This window comes from Lampris incognitus, chromosome 17, assembly GCF_029633865.1.
Source record: "Lampris incognitus isolate fLamInc1 chromosome 17, fLamInc1.hap2, whole genome shotgun sequence".
NCBI classification, from domain to species: Eukaryota; Metazoa; Chordata; class Actinopteri; order Lampriformes; family Lampridae; genus Lampris; species Lampris incognitus.
Window position 1 is genome coordinate 14,108,521 of NC_079227.1, and position 19,276 is coordinate 14,127,796.

The 19,276-nt window shown below is 40.6% G+C and overlaps 1 protein-coding gene and 1 long non-coding RNA gene across 2 annotated transcripts; both read left to right on the forward strand.

Moving 5' to 3' along the window:
- The first annotated feature begins 154 nt into the window (after nt 1-154).
- LOC130127310 (uncharacterized) lies at nt 155-4,924 on the forward strand. The gene is made up of 3 exons (XR_008811803.1): nt 155-385; nt 2,282-2,553; nt 4,206-4,924. It is a non-coding gene; the product is annotated as an uncharacterized LOC130127310 (long non-coding RNA).
- A 2,369-nt stretch (nt 4,925-7,293) lies between these two features.
- On the forward strand, nt 7,294-17,924 carry LOC130127302 (zinc finger protein 660-like). The gene is made up of 2 exons (XM_056296902.1): nt 7,294-7,731; nt 16,437-17,924. The coding sequence occupies exons 1-2, from the start codon at nt 7,563-7,565 to the stop codon at nt 17,651-17,653; spliced, it is 1,386 nt and encodes a 461-aa protein (XP_056152877.1). The 5' UTR covers nt 7,294-7,562; the 3' UTR covers nt 17,654-17,924.
- The last annotated feature ends 1,352 nt before the right edge of the window (nt 17,925-19,276 follow it).

Below are 19,276 nucleotides of genomic sequence, written 5' to 3' on the forward strand. Positions count from 1 at the left end.
GGAACAATTCCCAAGCTATACTCCCATTACAATTCGTGGCGGTAATGCCGTCATAAACATCAAAAAGAAGAAGAAGAAGAAAAAAAATAGGAACAAGCCTCCCTGTCCCGGAAGTAAATTCAGAGCCCAGCCCATGGACAGGCAATGTAGTGACGGTTTAATCAGAGCCCAGCAACAGAGATCACTGAAATTACTATTGTCAGAGAATGTCTTTTATCAGACCACTGACATCGATTATTGATCATTCGATCAGTGAATTATTTGAGGAGTTTGAGAGAAGGATCGCAGAGTACGAGGAGGAAATTTTGCGACTAAAGAAGGAAAACTCGACAAAGAGAGAAACTGGACGCTATTTATAAACCTGAAGTACGGATATACAGATTAGGTATGTACAATTAAAAAGTTTAAATTATTCTTATTCACATCATCGATATCATTTATTTAGCACAATGTTTGCTGGTGTTGGATGAAAACATTGTGCCCGTGTTGAAGCCAACTCTTCCTCTGCCTCCAAGTTGAAGAGGAGCTGCACACATGCAGACATGTTTAGATTGTAAAACTGAAACATATGTCCATCTCAATGAAAGACATAAGTGTTGGATGAAAGATTAACATTTTTGCGCGGATAAGATCATAATAACAAAATCTGAATTCCCACAATATATCTGCCGAAGTGCAGTCATTAGGAGACGTCTTCACATTGTGCTGTTGGTTCCGGGCGGTATGCCACTGCATTGTTTATAAGGGTGGGGACACCTGCAGTCAGTTGAGACTGAAGAGGTCACTTAGATGAGTGATGAAACGTTTCTGTCAATAAACGTTGTGTCCAGATGAACTGATTCAACTTTTTTTGATTTTCTTCCCTGGCATATTGAGCACACATAACGACAAGTCTTCACAGTCTTTCTCTGAGAGAGGTTGTGAAAGTTGTGTGATCATGAAGAGGAGTAAAGCATGTCCTTCCAACTGGAGAATTAACTAGGTCAAAAATACTGTAAACTGGTTGGAAAAAGTGCATCTTTTCACTGACATTAAGAAAGCAAATGGAATAAGTCCAGACAAGAGCATTCTTCTGGACTAACTGATTTGTTGTAATGAGATATCAATTCTTCAGAGTTGAACAGAAACCCTTTATTCGTTTCATCACTCTGATCTCTCCCATCTCTAGATCATCGTGACCTTTTCCTCACACTGTAGGTTCCCAGCTGACGGTTTATTTATCTGCTGCCCTGCTTGCTTTTAACTTTGATTTTAATCTTTTTAACTTTAATAACTAACAACTTAACAAACCCCTGGTGGATTTTATCCGATCATCAACTCCTGCACTGTCTTGTTCGTACTGAAGCCTCTGATTCTGTAATAGAGAAAGAGTAGAGAGAGAGCAAGACAGACAGACATACAGACAGACAGAGATAGAGCCAGACTGACAGACAGGGAGAGACGCACACACATACAGACAGACAGTGAGAGAGAGAGAGAGAGAGCTAGAGAGACAGATGTTTCAGCTCAACGTTTTTTCTTGAAAATCCCAGAACTCCCCACATACATATATATATATATATATATATACATACCGGATATATCGTCATGGCAACCCGGTTAACACACTCAACATGCCTGTAACATCTCTTTTCCTTTAGCTCTGGAACATAAATGCAATCAAATGCTCAATGCAACAATTTCCTCCGACTTCTCCAAGTTGCATGTAAACACCCCAACAATTGTCTTGCATTTCACACTAATAATAGGCAAGGCAATTCTGTGAATAAACTTTGAACTTACACATTTAGCATAATGGCACATAGCATTACATTATGCATTGTCTCCACAATCACGTTTTGTTTTTAAACAATGGACACGGAGCAGTCCAACAGTCAGTTGTGAACAGTTTCTTTGTGTATGTACTGTAAATGTGCATGTGTGTGTGTGTGAGTGGGCTTTTGTAAGGGCAGTGATCGTCAATCCATCTTCTCTCTCTTTGACGTGAGTTCGATCAGCTACTCTGACACCATGTTGTATTCATCGATACGGTATAATGAATGAGGCAGTTTACTCAAATTGTTCTTCTTTAATGAACTCCATCGGGGCATCCCCATTACATCTCTGACCTCCAGTACTTCCCTACGTCATATGTCATATCGTGTCGTATCAACTATAACGTGATAGGTTACAGGAATACTACAAGGACAAGAAAGACGTGTTTTCTTGTTTACCAACTGGTTACGGGAAAAGCGTGGTCTATCAAGCCTGGCCAACTGTCTGCAACTTGTTGTCCACACAGGGACAGAAATCTATGGTGCTGGTCATACGCCCTTTGCTGTCGATAATGGAGGAGCAGGTGCAGTTTTTGAAAGCAAAAGGCATTCCTGCCGCCTACGCGGGACAAAGCGAGGACATCGATGACCAGATCACCGCCAGTGATTTCACCCTTGTGTTTGGCACACCAGAAACTTTTGTTGGCCAAGCAAAGTGGAGAGGGCTTCTACAAACGCCGTTATTTCGGGAGCGGCTGGTTGGAGTGGCTGTTGACGAAGTACACACTGTAGTGCAATGGTGAGTTTGAAACCATAATTAATGTTAGCTCACTGACTGTGTGTTGTTTGTCTAGTTTTCTTCGGTGACTGCGCCTGAGCCATCCTATAATGCAAGTGTTGCTGGTACGACAGTATTTACAAGCACACGACTTCTGCATGTCACCACCCCAATTTGACGGTCCCGCCCTAAAGACTTTGGATCGGTTCCGCAATTAAAAATTTTTTTAACTCTAATTGTTTCCACCCAGTTTTAGCAACGAAAGCCGGGAGAATGTCCTCAGTCTGTAGTTCAGCAAAGCGTTTAGAGACTGACTTGTGAGTCTAGCGGTGAGAAAACATCTCATCAGTGCGCTCATCAGTGGCAACGGTATTTTTCAATAAATGTGTTTTGCAGCATCAGCCTCGATTTTTTTTTCTTCTTTATCTATCTGACCTTTTACACTCCACCGTTTTGCTTTTTGGGACCATTATCCATTTCAGGCTAACTTTATTTTCGATTAAACTTATAAATTTTAGTTTCCATTCATTCTCTCTTGATTTGATTATTTCCGGCTTGACCACTTACATGGATGGATGCATCCACTTGAAAGGGTGGGGGAGGGCGAAGGTAGCACTTCCAGCATCTGTTTTACAATATAGTTAGTCTGTTAACAATTGGGACCATGTACCCCCCAATCAAATGTCTTTATGCATGTTCATTAATGCAGGTAAGAAAATCAAAGAAAGTTGAATTAGTTCATCTGGACACCTTTATTGAGAGAAATATTTCATCAACTCATCTAAGTGACCTCTTCAGTCTCAACTGCGCCTCCTCTGGACGGTCGGGACGCCTGTTTGGAGGGGAGGGGCAACTGGGGGGAATTGCATGGTCCTCCAATGTGCTATGTCCCCCTGGCGAAACTCATCCCTGTCAGGTGAAAAGAAGTGGCTGGCAACTCCACATGTATCTAAGGAGGCATATGATAGTCTGCAGCCCTCCCTGGATCGGAAGAGGGAGTGGAGCAGTGACCGAAACGGCTCGGGAGAGTGGGGTAATTGGCCGGATACAATTGAGGAGAAAAACGGGGAAAATTCCAAAAACATACGATACCCATCCCTAACCAGACCCACCAAGACCCTGCCACCCTAAAGTAGATTACCCATACGTCGCCATATGAAAGAATGAGCCATAGTGAAACTTGTACAGGCCCCATGTCTTTCAAAATGCCTCTGTACCTCTTTTTCTTCAGAGTTCCAGAGGAGGAGCCCATATGAGAGACACATTTAGTGGGGTACCTCAAACACCAAGAGGGTTTAGGCTATTAAGCTTTTCCCTGTTTAAATGTCTACAGAGAGGAGGTATTATCTGTTCCATGGTCAGGACCGGATGTAGTCTTCAGTCTATTTAATCAAACTGAACAGTACTCTATTCTACCTAGTGGGACTGTTGATTTGTAATCAACAATTCTCAATTCTATAAATTGAAATAAGTGTCCCTGCTTTAAAGAAGTGCTCAACGTATCAATGCTACAGATAAGAGTTTTTTGTTTTTGTTACAAGGTTTAGAATAACATGCAAAGTAGTTGCTTCTGAGTAAAACAGACATCATTTAGTATATCATGGCTCATAACTCAGTTTAAAGCAAACAGTAATAGTTTTCTGTAACGTATGTATTTTGTCTCTTATCTCTAGACCCCCAGCAGCTCTTAGCTTCTGCAAAGAAGATTTTCATAGGGAAGCAGGAATGGCGCCCCATTTAGGGCGAGGAGGTGCCAGAGGCCCCGTGCACCAAAGAGGAAGAGGAGAAACTTTGGACCAGTTGGGAGGAAGAGCAGGCTTGTATAGCCAAGTTTCCATTCATCCTTGTCCCTATGGAGAATGAAAACGATGAAGCAAAACCTCTGCCCCTACAGCTTCATCAAAGTCAAACAGGGAAGTACAGAGTGGTGGAGCCTCCAGCCAGCACCCTAACTGAAGAGACAAAAGCAGAACCTGATGGAGAGAAATGTGGACTATCAGAACTAGTTAGTAACCAAGATCAAGATGATGATTTAGAAACAACTAGTTATGGTCAGCCCCTTTCTTCAGACTGCTATCAAAGTGAGGCTGAAGACAGTGATGATGGTTGTAGCAAGACTAGAGAACCACAGTCAAGTTTGTACACAACAAACAACACTGAAATAACTAATCAGAGATCTCTTCAGAGGAAAACCATCAATTGCTCAGTCTGCGGTAAAGGGTTTTCTACAAGAGGACATATGCGGATGCACATGAATGAACATACAGGAGAGAAGGTACTATCCAGAATTTGAGGACATTTTCAGTCTGACCTATGAAATTTAAAATAATCCATGCCCAAAATACTAAAACATGCACTTGTTGTGTTAAATATACTTGTTCTGAGACAAAATGGAAATAAAGTTGTAGAAAAAGTGGTTCAAAAATATTATTTAAAGTATAAAATAGCTCTTTAGCTCTCATTTTTCTCTTGTCCCACCTTCTTGATGGCCAACATGCATGTCAAATATAACATTTAAAATAGGCTTTTTATCTACTTTTTTTGTATTATTCTGTTTATATATGTCTCCTGTAATGGTTAAAACAATTTTCAAATCATCAACATATTTTAAATAATAGTAATTATCCACTGAAGGTGTGTCCCACAACATGTGTGCAACCTTGTTACCGAAACCTATTTAGCTTGGCAGAGGAAGAGCTAAAACTGTAAGTCAACATGACAAAGAGGAAATTACAACATCAAGCCATGTGCTAATACCATGGGTAGACCAAAGGTAAGGTCTCTCTTCTATTTTTCATATTTTTTCCAATCTTTTCAGCCTTGATCGAGTGTGGCACTAACCAACGCAATTCTCTTACTCATATTATCAGAATGAGACAAATTCCTTTCCAACTTATCTTTTTTTAGTTATATATCTAAGTTTGTCCTTGCCTTGAAAGTAGCATTACATTCCACAGCTAGCATCTATTCCTGAGGTAAAAGCTATCATTAGCATTGATTTGTAACCCTGTTATTTGAAACCCTGTTGCTGTATTTAGAGTAACAGGGTTGCACTACAGTAACAGGGTTGCATCTCCTTCAGTTCACTCTATTATCTATAGTCAAATTAAATGTTTATGTATAATTTAGCATTATCTAAATTTTTTAAATGTATTACCATATTTTCTCAGAATATGAATTGTCTTTTTTAATTTTATTGCCACCATGTAGCCTGAGCATGTTAAGGGAGCAACAGCTACCTGGATGGGATTATTAACTCAAAATTAACTCAACTGTGTTTCAATCCTGTTCAGATCAATAGGTTAAAAGACATTTTTAAAATTGATTTCAACAGAGTTCTGGCACACCATTGAGCACTGCTGAAAAGCAGAGATGCTACCATGCCAGGCGAGATGCTAATGAACAGAGGAGACAGCGGTACTTAGAAAAAGAGAGAGAAGTGGAGGAAAGATGTAGAATCAGGGAAGAAGAAAAAGCAAGAAGACTGCAGTGAGAGAGAGCAGCATGCCCAGCGAAAGAAATGGAAAGAGGCTCATAAGAGGAGTAATGCCAGGAAAAAGGTACTTGAAGGATTAAACACCCCTCCAGTCAGCCCTGATCCATCAGTCAGCGCTGATATGCAGAATCACATGAGCATACATACAGGAGAAAACCCTTTTCGTTGTTCAGTCTGTGGTGAAGCTTTTGCTAGAAAAGCATATATGAATGCAAATGAGAGTACATACAGAGAAGAAACCTTGAGTTGAAGGTTTTAGTCAAAAGTTCAGTCAGAGGAAACATGACATATCACAGAGAGCAAAACGAGATTACTTGGCTCTTATGGAAACAAAAAAATAAATAAATCATTTGTTCATGTGCCACGATTAGATCATCCTATGAATCTCTACATCAGACTTACAGAATGGTTAAAGTGACGCCTAAAAGTGGATGTTGAAAATAAAAAAATAAAAAATGCCTCACAACATCAGGCAAAGGGAGTGCCGATGGAAAATGTAATTGATAAATAAAGAGATTACAATAAACTAGTGCTGGATGTGTTTGGTGTGCTACCATGGTACAGAACAAGCTCCATAAAGTGGAGTAGTTTCCAATTTGGTAGAGAGGGATACATTTAGCTGGTGAATATGTTTATTCTAATGCAAATGAGATTAAAACTATTTCCCTATGGTTTCGATTTTTCCGTGACATCTACTGACACCACATGCATGAGACAATTTTTTTTAATTTTATTTTTTATGATACTCAAGTTCACAAGAGACTTATAAAGGTACACAAAGTCATCCAGACTGTTTGAGGGCCAGGGACGAAAAAAATAAAGCACACCAGCTGTATGTGGTGGGGCACCAGTGCAGAGAGAGTGGCGATGCATTGATGGTCCACAGGAAGGGCAGCCATTAATGCACTGGATCATGTTTTCTCCACCGGAAGGCACCCTAGAGCGCACTTTACCACGTTGTTTTTTCGAACATGAGAGCGTTAAATTTAAATGCAGTTTAAATTTATACTTTACGGGAATATGACTTTATTTTCTTAATTGTGTTTATTTATTTCATTTCGTTTTCTTTTATTATTAAAATTGTTTAACGTCGACGTGGTTGTGACAGGAAGGGCGTCCGGCGTGAAATTTTGCCCAATTATTACGCGTGTTGACAAAACGATGACGCCTGTCCGGTCGAGGCTCCGCACTGGATTGGCTGAGGCCTTCGCTAACAACGGCCACCGCTGTGACCTCACCGGATACCGATGAAAGCTGTACAATCCGCTGCGGCGACCCCTGAAAAACAGGGAACAAGCTGAAAGGAGAAGAAGATTAAAATGGTCGAATGTATAGTTAGATTTCCCAGCCATACTCCATTAGAGTCCGTGGTGGTGATGCCGCCGTAAACGTAAAAAGGAGGAGAAAAAAAGAGAAACGAGCGAGACCCCCTGCCCCGGAAGTAAATTCAGAGCCCAGCCCATGGACAGGCAACGTAATGGCGATTCAGTCTGCTCGCAGTAACCAAGCTCACTGAAAATACTATCGTCAGAAAATGTCTTTTATCAAACCACTGAGATCGATTATTGATCAGTCGATCAGTGAAATATTTGAGGAGTTTGAGAGAAGGATCGCAGAGTACGAGGAGGAAATTTCGCGTCTAAAGACGGAAAACTATCGACAAAGGAAGGAACTGGACGCCGTAGTACGGATATACAGATTAGGTATGTACAATTAAAAAGTTTACATTGTTCTTGTTCACGTCATCGATGTCATTTGTTTAGTCCAATGTTTTCTGGTGTTGGATGAAAACATTGTGCCCGTGTTGAAGCCAAGTCTTCCTCTTCCCCCAAGTTGAAGAGGAGCTGCACACATGCAGACATGTTTGGATTGCAAAACTGAAATGTATGCTCATCTCAATGAAAGACATTAGTGTTGGGGGAAAGATGGACATTTTTGCGCAAATTAGATAATAACAAAATCTGAAATTCCCGTACTACATCTGCCGAAGTGCAGTCATTAGGAGACGTCTTCACATTGTACTGTTGGTTTCGGTCGTTATGCCACTGCATTGTTTATAAGGGTGGGGATACCTGCAGTCAGTTGAGACTGAAGAGGTCACTTAGACGAATGATGAAACGTTTCTCTGTCAGTAAACGTTGTGTCCAGATGAACTGATTCAACTTTCTTTGATTTTCTGACCTGGATTATCGAGCATGCATAAAGTCAAGTCTTCACAGTCTTTCTCTGAGAGCGGTTGTGAAAGTTGTGTGATCATGAAGAGGAGTAAAGCAGATCCTTCCAACTGGAGAATTAACTATGTCAAAAATACTGTAAACTGATAGAAGGAAGTTCAGCTTTTCACTGACATTAACAAAACAAAAGTTGAATAACTCTAAATAAGAGCATTCTTCCGGAGTAACTGGTTTGCTGTAATGAGATAAAAATTCTTCAGAGTTAAACAGAAACCCTTTATTCGTTTCATCGCTCAGACCCCTCCCATTTCCGGGTCATCGCAACCTCTCCTTCCCAGTATCGGTTCCCAGCTGACGGTTTGTTTTTCTGCTGCCCTGCTTGCTTTTAACTTTGTAGCTTTCATTTTAATCTTTTTAACTTTAATAACTAACAACAACCCCCTGGTGGATTTTATTTGATCGTCGACTCCTGCACCGCCGCTTCTGCAGTACTGGGGCTGCACCTGGCTTGTGATGTGGCAATTATTTAATTCCACTTTGACATAAAATGAGGAGTGAGACAAAAATCTCTTAACAGTATTGTCACACGATTTTAATATGTTCAGTGAACAGTCACACAAGCTCTGATGCTTGTGCATGCCCTGATCTCAGAGCACACCATCTTTTCCCTGCAGTAGAACAATGCCCATTGCTTTGATCACAATGATATGTACCCAGAGTCTCTTTTGTCATGAAGAGAATGTAGTTTCTACCACAATGGTGCGTACTTAATCTCTTTCCCCCATCCTGTCTTCTGCCAGGACCCTCCAGGACCCTCTCCCATGACACTCAAAGGACTTTCACACCTCCCTCTGTTATCAGGCCCTTACCATATTTACAGGAAGAGGCACTTTTAACACAACCTTTGTCCTGCTAAACATGAGCCCCCGGGCATCCATTCAGACAATGTAAACATAGTATAGCTGATCTGTGGTCGGCGATTAAAGGTAAACAACATAAATTTCCCTCACAATCCCCTCTTTTGATTACCTTTAATCAACAACAAATCGTTTCGATAAAGTATCACAGAAAACATGACAGTTGATATATATTTTGGGGAACATCTGACCTCACACAGAATGACCGTGAGGTCTGTCTGTCAGTTGTAAGCCAGCTGAAGTGCATCAGATTTACATTAACACACTCCACATAAACTCAGCAGTCAGACAGAAGTCAGAATTAACCCATGTCCTCTCGAGCCAAACATCTCACCCCACTCTTGACTAGAAATGAGTAAAAGACTCGAGAAGTTATCTACACTAATTTGAGCAGCTATATCACAAGAAAAAACCCAGTGTTGACATCTGGTAAAAACTTATGTGAATGCTCAAAATCAATCTAAAACACAACATCTTCCCCAGTAACATTAAACAATGAATAAATGACAATCATCATCACATGTCATCATCATCATCATCATCACAGTTTTAAAGTGGAACCCAGGGATCAGGAGAATATTTAACTTGTACAGCATTAAGTGCGGTCTTAATATAGTAATATTTACAGATCACCCCAATCATACAAGTAAGGACAAAAAGCAGGATAATACCTGAAAGAGTACCCATGAATGACACACCCTCAGATGCCAAGGGGCCAAACACACACATGAACAGTATGTAAATCCTTTACTCCTTGTTCAGTATCATGTTTCAATTCTGATATTTCAGCATCATTGCTAGTGATATATGCACAGCATACAGTGGAGATCACTTTACATACACCACCATGTGAGGCTAACAGAAGATCCAATGCCATCCTATTTTCAGTTGCTACGCGTCCAACATCATCTAAGCATCTCACCGTGGCCATGACGGCAGCTGTAAAGATGTTCATGTGACGTTCTAACACAGTAGAGAGTGACTTGATCTCTTCCTGGGCTGCATATATACCATACGAGGGTATCAATATGCCAAATGTACGCTGAGCAGTTGATAAGACACGTTTAGCTTTGCGATGGAGTGATGATAATTCTGATGCTGATGCCTGTCTGATTAAAGGCACCAAAAATACAAACACCATGGGTTTCTTTCAGGAAACAGCTATAAGCCTGATCACCGCAAATCACATAGACTTTTTCAGGCAATATGGGTTGCTTACTAAATGTTTTCTTTACAATCCTATTACAGCGAGTAGTGTCTGCAGTAATTTCATAACTAGGATCCTGTACACACAAAGAAACATTAGGCAGGGCATGCACACACAGAACAGGCCAAGTGAATGAACAGTTGCAAGCCAATGACTTAGTAGAGAATATAGGCCTAGAGCAATTCTACACAGTTAAAACCTAAAATGCCAGCTGTATTTGTAAATTCCATGAAGCCGATGCACCCCAGATGCCATTATAGGCTTACATTCGACATTGTTGCTACAGTTAGTAAGCACGGTCAGAAACGCTACACGATATCGAAGCATTGCATTTACCGTTGTTTCAAATTGATACCCTCCATAATACTGCATAGCGACTTTGAGTATTAGAAAAGCGCTATATAAGATTGATTTATTATTATTAGTTCAACTCACACGGCCTGTAAACTTTATTGAACTCAGACAAGGCAAATTACATTATATCTACCTCAGTATCGGGTAGGGCTGGGCGATATGACTGAAAATCAATATTATGATTATTTCAAACTTTTACCTCGATTACAATTAATGAACGATTATTTATTTTATACACTTGTTTTTTTACACTGCCCTCATTGTTCTCTGACAAGGTCTGTACTGTAAATATGAAGCATAGCTTTGTGATTTTTAAATAATTTAAGGAAACGGATGAACTATGTATTGAGTTTTTCGAACAGTTGAAATCAAAGCACACATCGCTTTAAATGAAAACGTCTTGTGAAAAAGGTCACATTTTAGTTTTAAAGTAAAGAGCAAGTTCCCTAAAAAAATGTAGAAAATAATATCTTGCATCTCTTTCAATCAAAATAGATTATTTCAAATAATGCCATTTGAATTAAAAAGTAGAAAATAATAACTTGCATCTCTTGTAAACAAAAATTATTTTAAATGACACCATGTGCAAAAATGTCAGTGCAACACTGCTGATTAAGAGCAAGAGAAGGCACCTCCAATGGATCAGCAGGCTGTTTATCCTGTGTGCTCATAGTGGTTTAGATGTGAATATGACTCATGACCGCTGTTGCATGTGATCTTGTCCTGTTACTCTCTGTACTAGTAGGTATTTTACTCTAGGTTCTTACTAAAACACTGGCATGTTTACCTTTTCAGGTTTCAGGCAAGATCTGAGGCATGTAACAATGTTTCCTCCTGAACTGAAAACCCACTCGGATGGGGAGCTAGTGGCTGGTATGCAAAGGTACTTTTTTGCCACCTTGCTTAGAGTGAGAAAGTGTACATGATGCTTTCTCCCCCATTCCAGTGGACTTTCCTCACTATCCAGCATGGGAGACACCAAGTAGCTGCTCAGCTCTTCTTCTACTGTTTGCTGAAGTGACACAGTGGGTGCAGTTGAAGGAGTTGCCTCACTTCCTTTGAAAAAACTTCCTAATGACCTCCTTGGCTTCTTTGCTTCTGATGAAGACATAGACGGCTCTGTGCTCTCTGGGGTACTTTCCCTGTGGACTGCAGCTGCTGACTCCATCATCTCGGTTTTCACTTTTTCCTGAATAATGAGGACATGATGTGCAGAAATGTATGCCGTTTTAAATCTGGGATAAACAAAACTGGCCGTGTTCAGTAGTTCTTCTGTGATGGGTTCTGATAACTTCTCCCAAAGGTACTTAAGGATGTGGTTTTTGATTGTTTTAGTCAGCTCTATGTCATCTTCCTCCTCAGCCAGCACTCATGAATGGAGGATGTGTAGGTCAGGCTACACAAATGAAATGGTCACATACTCCTCCCCTGACAGGGCATCTCTGAACTCCATCAATGGGGACAGAGCTTTGTTGACAGCCTCTAAGACATCCAGGTCAGCCCAAGATGGAACAAGGTACCTTGATTTCTTATCATCGGCGAGGACCTGTGTGAAGGCTTTCTTTTGCTCAAGGACCCTTGCAGTCATCATTTGCATTGATCCCCATCTGGTGGCACATGCAGTTTTCAGCTTGTGTGGCAGGTTCAGCTCTTGTGCCTTTACAAGCACCTTCTTCTTTTTCCAACAATAGGAAAAAGCACTGACAATCTTTTTGCACAAATGAAAAGATGAATTATTATATTATTGAGGGTTTCACTTATACCTGAAGATTTTACAAACTGTATAGCTTAAGAAAAATCAATAGATGAGGAGAAATCTCTTAATTCTAAACTACTTAAATAATATCAAATTAGTAACACTTCTAGAGTAATTTTTATTTCTACTTTAATGATGACTCAATGTAGCATTTGTAATGTGAAGTTAACATTGTAATATGTAATATGAAACACACTGTAACATTAAGAAAAGTGCTATATGAATAGTTTATTAACGGGATTAGGAACGAGTATATTAGAGGGACAGCTCAGGTTGAACAATTTGGAGACAAAGCAAGAGAGGCCAGATTGAGATGACTTGGATGTGTGGAGGAGAGATGCTGGGTATATTGGGAGAAGGATGCTGAATATGGAGCTGCCAGGGAAGAGGAAAAGAGGAAGGCCAAAGAGGAGGTTTATAGATGTGGTGAGGGAGGACATGCAGGTGGCTGGTGTGACAGAGGAAGATGCAGAAGACAGGAAGAGATGGAAACTGATGATATGCTGTGGCGACCCCTAACGGGAGCAGCTGAAAGTAGTGGTAGTAGCTATATGAATAGTTTATTATTATTGTCACAGTATTTGTTTAAAGTGTGCTGAAAGATGGCTCTCGCTCAACTGTAGCATTGTGCCTGTTCAGCTGATGTGCTACCTACTGATTGCCAGGTGCAACCTGTGTCCAGAACATTGCTCCCGTGTCCCCCCATTGAGCTGTGTAGCTTTGACAACATTAGTGCTGTTGTCTGTTGTAATGGCCACAAGGTTCTGTTCTGTGAGGTCACATGCAGAAAGCATATTTCTCAGGCCCTGTCAAATCATTTCCAACATGTGATCATCTGGAAAATATGCCGTCTCGAGGCATCTGTTGCACAGGTTCCATTCATAATCAGTATAGTGCAACGTAAGGTTCAAGTATGGCTCCATCGTGCTACCTGATCAGCGATCAGATGTGGCTGCAAAGTACAGAACAGATTTTAGTTCAGCAGCTACCTTCTGACAACATTTTTTTGTACATGTTGGGCACCGCTGTTTCAGAAAAAAATATTTTCATGATGGCACAGCATGTCTATTATCGAGGGTTTTAACGAGATGTTTAAACCCACTGTGTTCCCCAGTAGCTATGGGAGCCATATCCTTGGCGATGTAATATGCAATGGCATCAGTTATTTCTTTCCATCTTCTTGAATCCTTTGCATATTGGGTAGCATTTGTAAATGCTTGTGTTAGCGACACTGCTTTATGGAAGCACTTTGGCGTTTGTTGGTCTCTCTCTTTTTTTTGAGCCACGCACTCTTCATATTCAGTAATGTGATTGTGTTCCAAGTGGTTAAACAAATCGGTGGTATTATCTTTGGTCCCCGAAATTGTTTTTCCGCAGTGTTTACATTTGACTTCTTTTTGTTCTGTGTCCTCTTCACTGAAGCCAAAATGTCCAAACGATGGACACGGCATTCTTTTTAGGTATAAGCTGCTCAGGTTGAGGCCTATTTGTTGGTTCAGTGTTAGCGCTTGTGTCATCCATGCCACCAGCTTGCTTTGAGTGAACTTGGACCAGCGTCAGTTGGTCAGGGCGAAGGCATGTGACTGAACATGACGTAGTATTTTCTTAAAGGGACAGTTCATGAACGCACGCATTGGGGAAATTATTAACCAATATGAGCAAGATTAAGTCGGTGAGAGGTTCTTACTGTCGGTTTCAATACATTTTCAGTTAATTGCCCAGCCCTACTATCAGGTAGATCATTATGAATAAACCCTGACACATAATATACTGAGGAGGTGTCAAATAGGTTAATATCCAACACCCTAAAGTCCGCTGCAGACAACGGCACTAAAACTACCATAGGTGATTAAGCCGGTAGCTATGGGAGCCACATCCTTGGCGATGTAATATGCAATGGCATCAGTTATTTCTTTCCATCGTCTTGAATCCCTTGCATATTGGGTGGCATTTGTAAATGCTTGTGTTAGTGATGCTGCTATGTGGAAGCACTTTGGCGTTTGTTGGTCTCTCTTTCTTTCTTTCTTTTTGAGCCATGCACTCTTCATATTCGTAGTTAATTGCTGACAAATCCAACATATTCGTAGGTAATTGCTGACAAATCCAACAATTAGTAAAGTTACGAGAGGTGGCCCATTCCTTCATCATAGTTATAGCCAGATTTCCCCTATAGGTATCAAAGTGCCTTACACACATTAGAGGGGTTTCAACAGTCATGGGGGCTACTGTGGAGTTAGCAATATCTTTACATATCTGTGATTGATGTCCTGGTGGCCTGTCTGCATCTATACAGCATGTGGGGTTTCCATCTTTTTGGCACCAGACTACAGACTGTTTCAAGCCCTCAGCTGTAAGTCGATCTTTGACTAACACTTTACAGTGTTCTGCTCCACATGTGGTGACACGATAGTGATTGCCACTTATCCTTGACCAATAAACTTTGCCTACTTCGACCAAACTTAAAATTCAACCAGAACTTCAACCAAACTTCAACCAGGGTGAACTGTAGGTTCAGTGGTTAGTAAACAGCTATCTCTATCATACGTATCTCTCCTGCACAAAAAGACATTAATCACGTGTCATCCTTACGTCTGGCAATTTGGCTATGGTGGGGGCAAAAGCTGTTAAATGAGAATGTAATGGGGGTCATTGTTACCATATTGTTATCTTGCAGGGAATAAAAAACCCATAACATGGGACCGGCAATCACAATAGTTATTATTGCAAGACAATACATCGTTCCCGAGACTAAACCCCATTCTCCTAAAAGGATGCCAAGGCCTGCTTTCAGGTACTCTCCTCATCACTACAAGGTACCTCTATAGTGCCTTATTGTTATTGGGCTCCATTAGATAAAGAATGTTTTTTCCTATAGTGTAGCAACCATTGGCTCTCAGTAGGTTTTTAAACCTCAGTGAGAGCTAGCCACATAAGAAATGGAAACGGATGATCCGCTGTGGCGACCCCTAACAGGAGCAGCCGAAAGTAGTAGTAGTAGTAGTGAGAACTAGCCACATCTACTGCTCTTCCTCCCTCTGAAAGATGGTCTGACAATTGAACTGATTATTTTAGATTTATTGGAAATCCCAAAACCAACATAAGAGCTAGTTACAAACAACAAATATGTTAGTGACCATTACCATCGCCTAACACTAGCCCACATTAAGCTAACGCTGACTCTATTAAACAAACTGTAAGAAAGAGTTCTTCAACACTACTTTAAGACACAAACCATATGTTAATATTACAGTATTACAACAAATACTAACCTTGTGCATCTTAGGGGGGTTCTAATACATTAAATGTTTTGTGCTTTCATTTAACCATTTTCTCTTGTCTCGCTCACGGTAGGAACTAGGTAAGTATCAGCGAGTAGTTTTCAAAATAACCCCCCCCCCCAAGTCAAAACCGGAAATAAGACACTATAAGCTTAAAACAGGTAAAATACGTAATAAAGGCAACGGAAATGACTTGTCAACAGGACTATCTCTTCTTTAGAGCTAAAACATAAATTGGGTTATTTACACAGGCCTTATGGCTTTAAAAACACCTCTGTTCCTTTTTTCTTCAGAGCTCCAGAGGAGGAGCCCACGTGAGAGACACATTTATTGGAGTACCTCAAATACCAAGAGGGTTTAGGCTATTGAGCTATTCCCTGATTAAATGTCTACAGAGAGGAGGACTCATCTGTTCCATGGTCAGGACCAGATGCAGTCTTCAGTCTATTTGATGAAACTGAACACTACTCTATTCCACCTAGTTGGACTGTTGATTTGTGCTCAACAACTCTAAATCCTATAAACTGAAAAAAGTGTCTCTGTTGCTCAAAGTATCGATGCTACAAATAGGGTTTTTTTTAGATTGACAAGCATGGTAGTTGTTTCTGAGTAAAACAGACATCACTTAGTCTACCATGGCTCATAAATCAATTTAAAGAATACAATTTAAAGCATACAGTAATAGTTTTCTGTAATGTATGTATTTTGTCTCTCATCTCTAGACGTTCAGCAGCTGTTAGCTTCTGAAAAGGAGGTTCCCGTGGTGAAGCAGGAATGGAGCCCCATTTGGGGCCAGGAGGCACCAGAGGCCCCATGCATCAAAGAGGAAGAGGAGGAACTTTGGACCAGTCAGGAGGAAGAGCAGCTTCAGCAACCAGAGGAGGCTTGTATAACCAAATTCCCATTCACCCCTGTCCCTGGGAAGAGTGAAAATGATGAAGAGAAACCTCTGTCCATACAGCTTCATCAAAGCCAAACAGGGGAGTACAGAGTGGTGGAGCCTCCAGACAGCCCCTTAACTGAAGAGATGAAAACAGAACCTGATGGAGAGAAATGTGGACTATCAGAACTAGTTAGTAACCAAGATCAAGATGATGATTTAGAAATGACCAGTTATGGTCAGCCCCTTTCCTCAGACTCCTATCAAAGTGAGGCTGAAGACAGTGATGATGATGATTGTAGCAAGACTAGTGAATCACAGTCAAGTTCGGACACAACAGACAACTCTGAAATAAATCATCAGAGATCTCTTCAGAAGAAAACCATCAATTGCCCTGTCTGTGGTAAAGGGTTTTCTAGAAGAGGCCGTATGTGGCTACACATGAATGAACATACAGGAGAGAAACCCTTTAGTTGCTCAGTCTGTGGTAAAGCGTTTTCTCGAAAAGATCATGTGCACACACATATGAGAATACATACAGGGGAGAAACCTTTTAGATGCTCAGACTGCGGCAAAAGGTTTTCTCGAACAAGTAATTTACGCGCACATATGAGAATACATACAAGGGAGAAACCTTTTAGATGCTCAGACTGCGGTAAAGCTTTTACTAGAAGAGCACATATGAATACACACATGATAATACATACAGGGAAGAAACCTTTTTGTTGCTCGGTCTGTGGGAAGAACTTTGCTTCAAGAGAAAGTATGCAGAATCACATGAGCATACATACAGGAGAAAAACCTTATAGTTGTTCAGTCTGTGGTGAAGCTTTTGCTAGAAGAAAACATGTGAACAGACATATGAGAATACATACAGGAGAGAACCCTTTTTGTTGCTCGGTCTGTGGGAAGAATTTTGCTTCAAGAGAAAATATGCAGAATCACATGAGTATACATACAGGTGAAAAACCTTTTAGTTGTTCAGTCTGTGGTAAAGCTTTTGCTAGAAAAGCATATATGAATACACACATGAGAATACATACAGAGAAGAAACTTTGATGAGTCTTTGGTGAAGGTTTTAATCAAAAGGCCAGTAAGAGGAAACATGACGTATCACAGAGAACAAAATGACATTACTTGGCTCTTCTTATGGAAACAAAAAAATAATAATTTGTTCACGCAGCACGATCAGATCATCATATGAATCTCTACATTGGACTTACCAAATGGTCAAAGTGGAGCCTAAAAGTGGATGTTGAATTTTTTTTTCCCCCTGACAACATCAGTCAAAGGGAGTGCTGATAGAAAATGTATTTGAAAAATAAAGAGATGACAATAAACTAGTGCTGGATGTGTTTGGTGTGCTACCATGGTACAGAACAAACTCCATAAAGTAGGGTATTTTCCAATGTGGTAGAGACGAATACATTTAGCTGATGAATATGTTTATTCCAATGCAAATGAGATTAACACTATTTCCCTGTGGGTTTTTTTTTTTATAAATTTATTTCTGATTTTTCCCTTTTTTCTCCCAATTTAGTGGCCAATCGATCCCTATTTTAATTCAAACACCCACCCTCGCACTGTATGCGTTCGCCAACTGCATCTCTCCGGCCGGCAGTCTCGAAGGAGACCGCCTCGCCACTTTCGTGACAAGGCGACTCCAAGCCGAACCACTGATTTTCCGACACACACAGAGACGCATTCACGTGACGAACACAAGCCGACTCCGCCCCCCTCCCGAAGACAGCGTTGCCAATGATCGCTGCTTCGTCGAGTCCGGCCATAGTCGGAATTTCCCTGTGGTTTTGATTCGTCCCTGACATCTGCTGACACCACATGCATGACCAAATGTTTTTTTGTTTTTTTTTATAATATGATACTCAAGTTCACAAAGAAGAGACTTTGAGGGGCAGGGGCAAAAATAAATAAATAAATAAATAAAGGAAACCAGCTGTATGTGGTGGGGCGCCAGTGCAGAGAGAGCGGTGGTCCATTCATGGTCCACTGGAAGGACACCTATTAATGCACTGAATCATGTTTTCTCCACTGAAGGGCATCCTGAAGGGCACTTTACTACGTTTTATCTACCATAGAGGCATCCGAGAGGACACTTTTGCGGTGCTTTTTCAAACATGAGGGCATTAAATTTCACACACACACACACACCCGAGACCACCAGTGATGTCATCTGACGTCGGTATTAATCATTTTTTAAGGATACGAAATAAAAATGAAAGGAAACAATGCACGTTAACTATAGGCTATAGGCAAACTATAGACTGATAGCCTGTTTGGTTTTTTTTTCATGTTCAACAAACATTAAATGTTGTTGCTACTTTTATGTGGCTGTAACAGATGAGGTTTCTACGAGACAACTGGTGAAGCAGTGCTTCATCAAAAAAAACATAACACACATATCACATAAAACATCTTTTTTAGATATCAAAATTTCGTTCGAATGATTATTTCCTCTGTGAATAAAAAAAAGTGTCACTTAAAAAAAGTCGTAGGTATTGTGCAACACAGCGTCCTCCTCAGGTGACACTGGGGAGTGTTCTGCTTCACTAACCCAATGTAAGTGAATTTAAGTTTAAATAATAACCTTACACGTCGTTGATTGGACAGTTATGGTTTATGACGCGTTTTAATGCCCACACACTGAAGCAGTGCTTCGCCTAG

What these genes read in the sequence shown, in the direction of transcription:
- LOC130127302 (XM_056296902.1), top strand. Translation starts at nt 7,563, where the DNA reads ATGTCTTTTATCAAACCACTGAGATCGATTATTGATCAGTCGATCAGT. An exon ending in AGTACGGATATACAGATTAG is followed by an intron (nt 7,732 to 16,436) that starts GTATGTACAATT and finishes TCTCATCTCTAG; the next exon opens with ACGTTCAGCAGCTGTTAGCT.